The following is a 9629-nucleotide window of genomic DNA, read 5'->3' as shown; positions in this document are numbered from 1 at the left end:
GTTTTCTTCCGTAATACCTAGTAATATTTTTTTCCTATTCTAGTTATTAATACATAACACATTTAACAAATACAATTTTTCTAATATTCTAATAACCAAAAAGAAATTGTATTGGTGAATCACAAGTATAAAAAATGGATGTAGATGTTTTAAGATCCCTTATCATTTAAGAGTAATGTGGAGATAAGAAGATTTTGATAAGATAAGAACTTTTTGGAAAGATAAGATTGTAATAAACTATATAATTTAGAATATAGTTTGTTCTTTCTTTATATCAGATTATTATTTACATTTGTGTACAATTCATTGAATAAAGTTAATTTTTTAGTATTTGAAGAATTATGGCAAATACTAATAAGGATTATGCAAAGTTAAAAGAAGTCAGTGACCTTTTCACTGAGGAAACATTGAAAGATATACTATATAAAGTGCATAATGGAAAAGAGATAAATGTGTTAAGATGGGATTTTGCTCAAATGAATGCTACAGGTGATAATTACTTATCAACTGTTTACAAGATTAAAGTTACTGGAACTGTTGATGGACAAGAAGTGCATGTCAATTTGGTAGTTAAAGCTATGCCAAAGAACATAGGTAGAAGAAACACTTTTAGAAGTGCAGAATTCTTTCACAATGAAATAGAATTTTATACAAAGGTAAAAAATTCTTCATTATTACAATTTAGCATTTTATTTAATTTAATATATGCTTTAGGTGATTTCAAAATTTGAGGAATTTGTAAAAGAAAAAGGTCAAATGCAAGTATTATGCATCCCAAGACATCTTGCTTCTGTTACGGATGGTGAAAATGATTATATAGCAATGGAAGATGTTACATTTTTAGGATATAAGCCTATAAGTAGACAAAATTTCATAGATGAAGATCAATGTAAGACAATCTTAAAAGCTATAGCAAGATTTCATGCAATCTCTTTTGCATATAAGGATCAAAAGAAAGAAGAGTTTATGGAAATGGTAGGAAATTTGCATGAAACATATTATACTCTAGAACACTGGAACTGGTACAAAAGATTTTTGGTAAGATGAAACATCATTCTCAGTTTTAAAAAAATTATAAAATATTGGGGTATTACTTCAACTTTTTTTTTGCAGGAAAACATAGTAAATATTAATAAAAATGCTTTAGCTCTAGAATGTAAGAATGCTGTTGAATTCTGTGATTGTAAATATCAACTAACATCTGTTGTTACTCAAGGTGATTGTTGGTTACCAAATTTTTTAGCTAAGGAGACAAAAGAAAATGAAGCTGTGATGCTTGATTTCCAATTAGCAAGATGTTCCAGTCCAATCTTAGATTTAGCAACTTTCGTTTATGCTTGTACAGATAAAACTATGTGGGATACACAATTTGATATGTTATTAAAATTTTACTATGATGAACTGAGCAAAACCATTACTTTGCTTGGATCTAATCCTGAAAATGTATATTCCTGGAATACATTTATGAATGAGGTAAATTACATTCACATTTCTCATTAAATCTGATATAATTTTTCAATAATATTTAGGAAATTATATAAATCAAATAATTATAGGTAAAGGAGAAATTTGTATTTGGTATGATATTTACAATGGAAATAACTCCAATGTGTCTACTGGATGATTCTGATGCATTTGATTTAGACCTTATAAAAGGCGATAAAGCAGTAGATATAAGTGATGTATGGACATTGTTAAATGTTAAATCACAAAGTGGAAGACTCAGATTAACCAATATCATTGAACATGCTGTCCAAAAAGGATTTTTTAAATGAACTAATAAGTACCACTTGATACTTATACATTTTTAATTACAATTGACATTTCCAATAAATGTATTTAATGGATAAAAATTTTTACACAAATATATTTTATACATAATGTTTATTAAATGTGTAGCATTAAATAAAATAGAGACAATCTGTATTTGTATAATTTCAATTATAACAACACAGTTTAATTAAAATATAGTTTATATAAGAGTAGATATAGATTCCCATCGTTTATTCACTTATAAACAGTGGGTTTTTTAAGTTCTCTTTTTATCACCTATTTCGGTTAAAAAGTTAGAGAAATTTCGTAAAAACATCTCACTTTTAATTTAAAAAAGAACATCTATTACTGAAAGGCATAGTTTACAAAGGTAAGTGCATCCTTGAATGCATACTGGATGTTAATATTTTATAGATGCAAGCAAGCAATTTTATAGGAAAAAATACCAAATAAAAATTATGTGTGTCAAGTCTTTGTGATGGATGCTTTGACTTTTAAATACCATCACATTTAGGACAAGTTTTTCACATAAATCAAAATTTATGTGAATACATAATCAGCATATCCTATGCTGATTATCTTCATAAATTTTGATGCTGAACATTATTTGTTAAAACATTACTAGCATCAAAAACAGTGGTATCTTCATCATCCTCTTCATCTAATGGCAATGGTCGCATCTCAACATCTTGTCTGTGTGCCAGAACACCATACTTTCTGACCATTTGGGTACGTGTTTTATTTAAACTGTGAAACAATTTATTAGGAAAATATTAACAAACTGAAACTCTATTTTGTATACAATTATGAATTTTAAAGCATTCAAATACCTAAAGCTACGAAACACGAAATAGCCCATGACAAAAACACTTAGCCCCACAAACACAAAAAAACCACGCTTCAGAGCTCCAGCATTTAAAGAAGTTGCATGTCCTTCACCAACATGCTGTTGAAAATTGATATTATTAATGATTTAGTAGTACAGCTTTTGTAATTACTTTTAATTTCTAAATAAATGAAAATAAACCCACTTTGGTTAAATATACTGCAAATTTAAAAAAGTGTAATAGAAATTAAAAACATCACTCCAAAAAAATTTCAGTTTCTTTAAATCAACTTTCAAACACTAACCTCCTTCCGTATTTCAGTGTTATGTGCAGTTTTATTAACATCTATCTGCTTTGAGGTTACATTGTCCACCGTTTTATTACCCTCAAGAATCGTTATGCCGCCAGTTAATATTGTATTTTGTTGTTGAGTTTTTTGTCCATCTAATGAAACATATGCGCTAACTTTTTTCGCGGTTTCATCAACACTTTTGTCTACCGATGTTGATTCAGGTACAGTCCTGTGTATCCTAAAACTTCCATTGCATACTGCGCTCTGTCCTAGTAGGAAGATCAACAGAAATATGAAAAATTTTATCATCTGGATCTTCGAGCGCGTCATTGTTCTGTGTCATTTGTAAAAACAAATTCTAAGAAGGAAAACAGCGCAGCACTATGCGTTGACGTTTAATCACGGGTTCCATGTTGAGCCGGCTTACATGACTAACATCTCGACTCGTTTTGACTTCACTGCTGTTTCGCGGTACGATTCCTCATACCCTGTACTGGTATATACACACCGTCAAAAGGATTTACGCGAGACGGTTAAATATAGATTGCAGAACATCGACAATGTGCATTTATATATATTTGTTTAAATTTATTTTCTGCTCTACTTGAAAGATACTTCTTGATATTTTCAACGTTCACGATTATAACGAATAAATGTGTCAAGTTTCTAGAAAAGCCGACAAAAATTCAGAAAATTACTTAACTATTACTGATTTGCGTATGACGTATTCGTATTGCGCGTTAATGTATAAATACTAGTATCACAAAGACGCTTTTACGCTTAATGGTTTTCAGAATTTTAATTTATCAATTGCACTAGTTACATCTACATACGATACATTTAGAATTAACTTATATTTTACATGTAACGTAACATTATTTATTTATGTTATCATTACGACTGTAAACAAATTTCAAAGCGATAACATAGCAGGAAAAACATTTTGTTCTCAGTTATCTGTGGTTTATTCAGTTTATGTAGATGAAAAATTTTTTGCCAAATCGATCGGCAATTCATGTAATTAAGCATTTCATAATTTATGCAACTTTTGCGTCGTTAAATACCAACGTATTCCTACTATGGAACGATTTTGTGTAATTGTCAAAACGTTACGAAGCATACACAGATGACATGCGTAGATGGTTGACCAATGGGAAAGAAGAATTTGACGCGTACCATGCGTACAAGCATACATACGCGAACGGCAGTTGGAGTGGTTGGAAGTTACGAGTAGAGCGCAATACACGTCAGGCTCTTATTTTGATTCGTGGAGGAGGTTCACCTCGAAGAAACGGGTGGCCGAGTCCGAAGGATTTGCCAGGAAAGTACAGGATATAGGTCGCCAAATACGGATTAAACATGATACGCGCAGAAAATGGGGGTGTTGTATATTTGGAACAGTTAAAAAGTCCGATAGAGAGTGACGCGACAGAGAAGGCAACGTCAAGAAAGTGTGAGGGGCAGCTGTCTTCGGTAAAGGCAAACAGCTGTTCGTCCTACAAAGGTGCAAATCGTACGACAGAAATGGCGCAAGAGGACAATAATCCATGCTGGGATAACCTTCCCATTATCATCCTACACGAGATATTCTCATATTTACCCTACAACTGCCGGTTAAGAGCCTCCCAGGTATTCTTGAATTTTTTGTTCTTCTCAAGGCCGTTTAAATTCTGACCTGACACAGTGGGTAATCAAACTTCTATGTTGTTTATCGAGTCTCGTTTTTTTTACGTATTCTGTTTATTATATACTTTAATCAAACACTATATATTATTTTCGTCGCGTCATCACGTATTTATTGCTTGTTTACATTGTTGGATATCTGTTTTTATAACTGTCACGTCAGAAGCGATTATTAATAAATAAATATAAAGATTAATTTCATTAACATGACTTATTGGAATTAATTTGTATAGGTTTGTAAAAATTGGAGGTATGCTCTGTTTCACCCTTGCTTTTGGAAAAAAATTACATTTGCTCTGAGAGACGAAGACAGTATATCATGGGCTCGGTACATAAAATTACTCATATATTCTTATACAAATTCTGAAGTATTGGTTGCATTCCATTTTTATTCCTTCTAGATGCTTGGCAGAAAGCTTTGGACTTAGTGTGCAAGAAGTTACAATTCGCTGTGATACACCACACCACTCTGCAAAAGAAATATTAGCCCTCTTGAACAAACTGAATTGTAACAGACAACTTCGTAAATTATTTTTGGAATCTAGCAGTAGTACTTTCGAAGAAGATGATGAAGAAGATGAATATGACGAGGATAGTGAAGGATACATTCTACCATTAATAAAATCTCTTATAAAAATTATTAAAACATCTAATCGTTTAGAAGCTTTGAGTTTGGGATGCATAGAAGAATTAACAGCAAGTACTGGTGTGATTCTGGATCTTCTTCGTCAACATCATGCCAAACACTTGAGAATTCTTAGTTTGGCATCTGTTAGAGATGATCCTGATGATTTTGACTTCATGGGACTTTATTATGAATACATTTTTAACTCATTTGTCAGATTATCTATTTTAACTCTAGACTATGAGTTTGTCAGTGATTCTTTATTAAAAGCATTAGGTAATGGTACCATGGAAAGGCTTGTAATTCATGTGCATGGTTGGAATGATCAGTATTCGGGAACAACTAATAGTGCTTGGCAAACTTTTGTTCAGAAGAAGTAAGTATCAGTACAGTTTATTTATCAGTATTTCAACAAAATAAATGGGAAAATAATTTATTACATTTTTTGTATTTTAGTCCAAAATGCGAATTGCGACTAAATCTCATACACTCTTATGTTGGCATTGAAATGTTGGATGCAGATATACTTCGTCCTTCAATGCCTCTTACACATTTAAAAGTATTATTTTGTGAAAATGTTAATATCAGAGCACTCCATGCATTATCCATGTGGTATTCACTTACTTTGAAATCTTTAATATGGATTGATTCGATGGAACCTATAACACAAGATATACCGGCAACTTACGACCCAAGTGATCCTAATAGGTATGACACGTTATTTTGCCCTATATTACGTGATTTTAACTTTTTTATTAACAAGTGTTTTTAACATTTTGCTGCAGCCCTGATCCATTAGTATTAGTTGCATGGAAGTGTACCAAACTTGTGGAAATTGTATTCATAGGCCACAAATATCACCAAGAAAACTTATTAGCTATTGCACGCCTACGAGGATGCTCGCTTAAGTCATTAGTGTTTGCACAAAGATACATTGCATCTGACAGTGAATCTTGGCATAAGGCTGAAACCATCACACATGTAAGTTTTTGGGTTCAGCATTGATATTTAGATATATATACATATATATATATATATTTTAGATTAATAAAGTCATTACACTGTTATTACTTCTTCCATTGTTTCACCTGAATTTACATGCTTAATTTATATTATTAATTACGCAGGAAATACAAGAAATAATGGGGCGTCGATGGGAACCGTTAAGTGACGCAGATTTACCTGCAGTTGTGAAAGATCCCTTTGGAGGTGATAGCAGGGAAGTTATCATGCCATTGGTCCTTCGTGACCAAAAGTAAATTTTTCCATTTATACCAAGGAAAAACACTCCCTAATACTGTACATCACCAATTGACATCATCAGCAATTTCTGGGCGAGCTACATTCTCAGAAGTAAAGTTACAAAGTTATATCCTTTATTTTTCTATAAGAGTTGTTTTTACGAGAACTACGGATGAAAACATCACGCAGTGGCTATGTGTAAATTCGTAGTTTAAAAATCAGTACTTGACGGAAACAATGTTGCCTATCAGGTAAGGATCACACACATTTCCAGTGTGTATGCAGCGAGGGTAAAAACGCACACTAGTTCTCCTTTACAATGATTTTATCAGTTCTCATGGGAACATGATAAGCCATAGTTAACTACGTCTTTCTTGAGTCCGTGATGTGGTACCTAAATTAAGTACGAATCACCTCTACTTTTGTTTAACGAAATGGAGAATGAAAAAACAGTTTTCGTTGGTTTTTCCCCGTCGAAGGCCGTCTCGTGACGGAGTCACGTTTTATCGCTAACAGTGGTGGTCTCGAAACGATCAAAATAAGAGCAATATAATAATTACATGATCGTTCCTCTCATCGATGAATATTAGGGGAAAAATGAAGTATATGTAATATACGAGTATAACAATATTCTTGGTAGATACTAAGAATGGAGCATTACAAGACGATCGAAGTCTCGCCAAAATGGACCTTCTATGTGACGTACACCTGTTGAATATCACAGGAAAACAGAATTCTCATTACGTGAAGGCAATATGCTGCTACAAATGAAGGGCGATCATCGTACCAAGCAATGGAAAAGAAAAAAGAAAAACGAGAACTAGAAAATGAAAGAGAAAGGGCCGATCTCACGATGTTCCACTGGAAAGCGTAACGAAATTCCAAATGTATGTAAGTAGAAACATGTTAACAGATATTTTTCCAATTCTATGGGAAATTTAGATCAAAAGCGAGCGCCAAGAGCATGCTGTGTAAGAAACAGAATAACTAAACGAGCAAAAGAAAAAAGAATAATAATAATGCTAGACTTCGTGAAAGAGAGTTTGCGATCGAGTTGCGCAGATATACAAAGATGCACTCACAAGAAGTCGAACAGCGATCCGAGGTTATTTTTAATACCAAAACCAATCGGACGCTCTTGTACAAATGTTAAATGAACGTGTGCCGAGAAGAGTGCGGTCGATCTGGTGGTACACACACTCACACACAGTTTAACACTGACACACACTCACACATGTATACACTGAATGCGTGTCGCGGTAGAAAAAAAAAAGGATATCGTGATGTTAATGAAGAACTGTGCGACCTCCGAGTACCGTCTCTTCACCGTGCTCTTAGCGACCGCTGAATACGAACACAATTATAGGTTATCTATAAAAACAAAAAAAAAAACAAATCAGAGGAATTAGCTGCTAATCGTGTATGTGTATATGTATGTATATCTGTATTATCTATCGAACTTTAAACGTTAAATATTCGGATGCCGCGTGCATCTATTTCTGTCGTGCGATTAATAATAACAATTTCGAACGTTAATGGAAAAAGGAAAAAAAAACATGAAATACGAAAGAAAAGCGATCCACAACACAAAGAAAAATACCAAAACAAACAACCGTATACAGTTTATTATTCTGAGAGGTTATTTACTTTTTTCGAGTCCTTGTATAATTATTACATCGTCGTGTATCGTAACTTGTAGTCACGTATACCATTGTTTTTTTATATGTGGTTCTGTACATATACATTCATGCGTTTAAAATATTTGGACACGCGCAAAAATCGCGGAGTTGCGCCCGAATTTAAAAGCAAAGAAAAAAGAAAGAAAGAAAAGATTAGCGAGGTGAAGAGTAAAGTAATATATAGCCGTTTATTCGAGAAAAGATGAAGAGGAGGAAGATGAAAAAAAAACGGGAAGATTCGATTGAGAGCTAGGCACAAATGTGAGGAAACTATTTCTTTAAACGATTTAAAAAAAGAAACTGTTATACAAGATGAACGGGCCTTAATATGTACCTGAGTCGCGGTAAGAGTAAATTTGCCGAAGAAAAATCTGATACGCGACAGCCACCATAAAGAAATCTAATCGTAGACACCTTAATGGACATTTTTCGGCGATTCGCTAGGAACACCTGCCTGTATCTCGCCCAAAAGTGACTAATGAATTAAGGTTATGCACGGGCCCTTTCATTTCGTATTCCATGCGCGGTCTATTTTTTTTTGTTTAGGTCAGTCAAACAAAAATTCTTAAGGAAACGGAATCGACGGTTATTCGTTACTAATAATAAAAAAACTCGCGAATCAATTTGTTTGCCGACCATTTGACGCTGTGCGGATGGGTCAGACGTTATATTTACTAAGTCTTTTTGTTTTCTTTTCTTTTTTGTTTTTTTTTTTTGTTTAATTTTTCCCAGTGTATTTTTTCGTCGTTTTTATTATTATTATTATTATTTTTTTAAATCGAACGAAGTCCCGCATAAACAGTATATCCGCGGGCACGGTGCCCGGCGTGTGAGTCTTTAAAGAAAGAAAGGGAGAGAGAGAGAGAGAGCGCAAGAGTAAGAGTAAGAAAGAGAACAAGTGTGAAAGAACATATGACGTTGCGAAAAATGATAACGTATGAGAGAGAGAGAAATGAAAAAAAAAACGGAAAATTAAATGAAAGATGAGTTGCGTTCGGATGTAAGAACGAAAGGTTGAATAGCAACAAGAATAACAAACAAACAAATCAGGTGATACGTAGTACCATCTCTGCGAAATCCTGTGTACAAAGTCGTGTAGAGAAAATGATAAAGGCATCCGTGCGGCCGCTTAACCAAACGGACACAACCCAACTTACACGCATATACATATATCGATATAAAGCGCGAACGACAAACCAAGTATAAGACTGAGCCTGCCGGGAAAGGTATATAACATACACAGTTAGGCGGTCCGCACGTTTCGCCACGTCCCGACCTCATATTCATAAAGCAAGGACGATCCCGACTAAACGGAAAGCATCGCTCGCGAATCGCGTCGAAACGAATAGTTCGCATCGATGCGCGTATATGTACCTATTGTCGATAACGCTTGTCTCGATGGTTGCTCGTCTAACGGTTTCCTTTCTACGTCTTAGCTTTCCGTCTTAGCTCGTGGCCCTCGTCGATTCGCCCCTGATTGAGCCACGCGAACCAAACCAATTTATGAA

At 33.9% G+C, this 9629-nt stretch overlaps 3 protein-coding genes across 3 annotated transcripts; 2 read left to right on the top strand and 1 right to left on the bottom strand.

The window, feature by feature from the left end:
• Nucleotides 1–341: 341 nt before the first annotated feature.
• Nucleotides 342–1775, top strand: LOC108574204. Its single transcript, XM_017936740.1, has 4 exons — nt 342–656; nt 715–1038; nt 1114–1473; nt 1557–1775. Exons 1-4 carry the CDS (start codon nt 342–344, stop codon nt 1773–1775), a joined length of 1218 nt encoding a protein of 405 aa, XP_017792229.1.
• A 468-nt stretch (nt 1776–2243) lies between these two features.
• Nucleotides 2244–3313, bottom strand: LOC108574267. Its single transcript, XM_017936826.1, has 3 exons — nt 2905–3313; nt 2604–2719; nt 2244–2520 (listed from the first exon to the last, which is right to left on the bottom strand). Exons 1-3 carry the CDS (start codon nt 3220–3222, stop codon nt 2355–2357), a joined length of 600 nt encoding a protein of 199 aa, XP_017792315.1. The 5' UTR covers nt 3223–3313; the 3' UTR covers nt 2244–2354.
• A 782-nt stretch (nt 3314–4095) lies between these two features.
• LOC108574266 (F-box only protein 33-like) lies at nt 4096–6726 on the top strand. The gene is made up of 6 exons (XM_017936825.1): nt 4096–4521; nt 4809–4903; nt 4977–5576; nt 5657–5908; nt 5986–6181; nt 6328–6726. The coding sequence occupies exons 1-6, from the start codon at nt 4252–4254 to the stop codon at nt 6457–6459; spliced, it is 1545 nt and encodes a 514-aa protein (XP_017792314.1). The 5' UTR covers nt 4096–4251; the 3' UTR covers nt 6460–6726.
• The last annotated feature ends 2903 nt before the right edge of the window (nt 6727–9629 follow it).

This window comes from Habropoda laboriosa, unplaced genomic scaffold (assembly GCF_001263275.1).
Source record: "Habropoda laboriosa isolate 0110345459 unplaced genomic scaffold, ASM126327v1 scaffold176, whole genome shotgun sequence".
Classification (NCBI taxonomy): Eukaryota; Metazoa; Arthropoda; class Insecta; order Hymenoptera; family Apidae; genus Habropoda; species Habropoda laboriosa.
Note: the sequence above shows the minus strand (reverse complement) of the source record. Positions and strands in the feature narration are given on the sequence as shown.

Bases quoted from the DNA above. Each gene is read 5' to 3' on its own strand.
- LOC108574267 (XM_017936826.1), bottom strand. From the start codon at position 3,222: ATGACGCGCTCGAAGATCCAGATGATAAAATTTTTCATATTTCTGTTG. The intron at 2,720-2,904 runs GTTAGTGTTTGA...AATTTTCAACAG, and splicing joins ACACTGAAATACGGAAGGAG to CATGTTGGTGAAGGACATGC. The intron at 2,521-2,603 runs GTATTTGAATGC...ATTGTTTCACAG, and splicing joins TTCGTGTTTCGTAGCTTTAG to TTTAAATAAAACACGTACCC.
- LOC108574266 (XM_017936825.1), top strand. From the start codon at position 4,252: ATGATACGCGCAGAAAATGGGGGTGTTGTATATTTGGAACAGTTAAAA. The intron at 4,904-4,976 runs GTACATAAAATT...TATTCCTTCTAG, and splicing joins GACAGTATATCATGGGCTCG to ATGCTTGGCAGAAAGCTTTG. The intron at 5,909-5,985 runs GTATGACACGTT...ATTTTGCTGCAG, and splicing joins GACCCAAGTGATCCTAATAG to CCCTGATCCATTAGTATTAG.
- LOC108574204 (XM_017936740.1), top strand. From the start codon at position 342: ATGGCAAATACTAATAAGGATTATGCAAAGTTAAAAGAAGTCAGTGAC. The intron at 657-714 runs GTAAAAAATTCT...TATATGCTTTAG, and splicing joins AAATAGAATTTTATACAAAG to GTGATTTCAAAATTTGAGGA. The intron at 1,039-1,113 runs GTAAGATGAAAC...TTTTTTTTGCAG, and splicing joins ACTGGTACAAAAGATTTTTG to GAAAACATAGTAAATATTAA.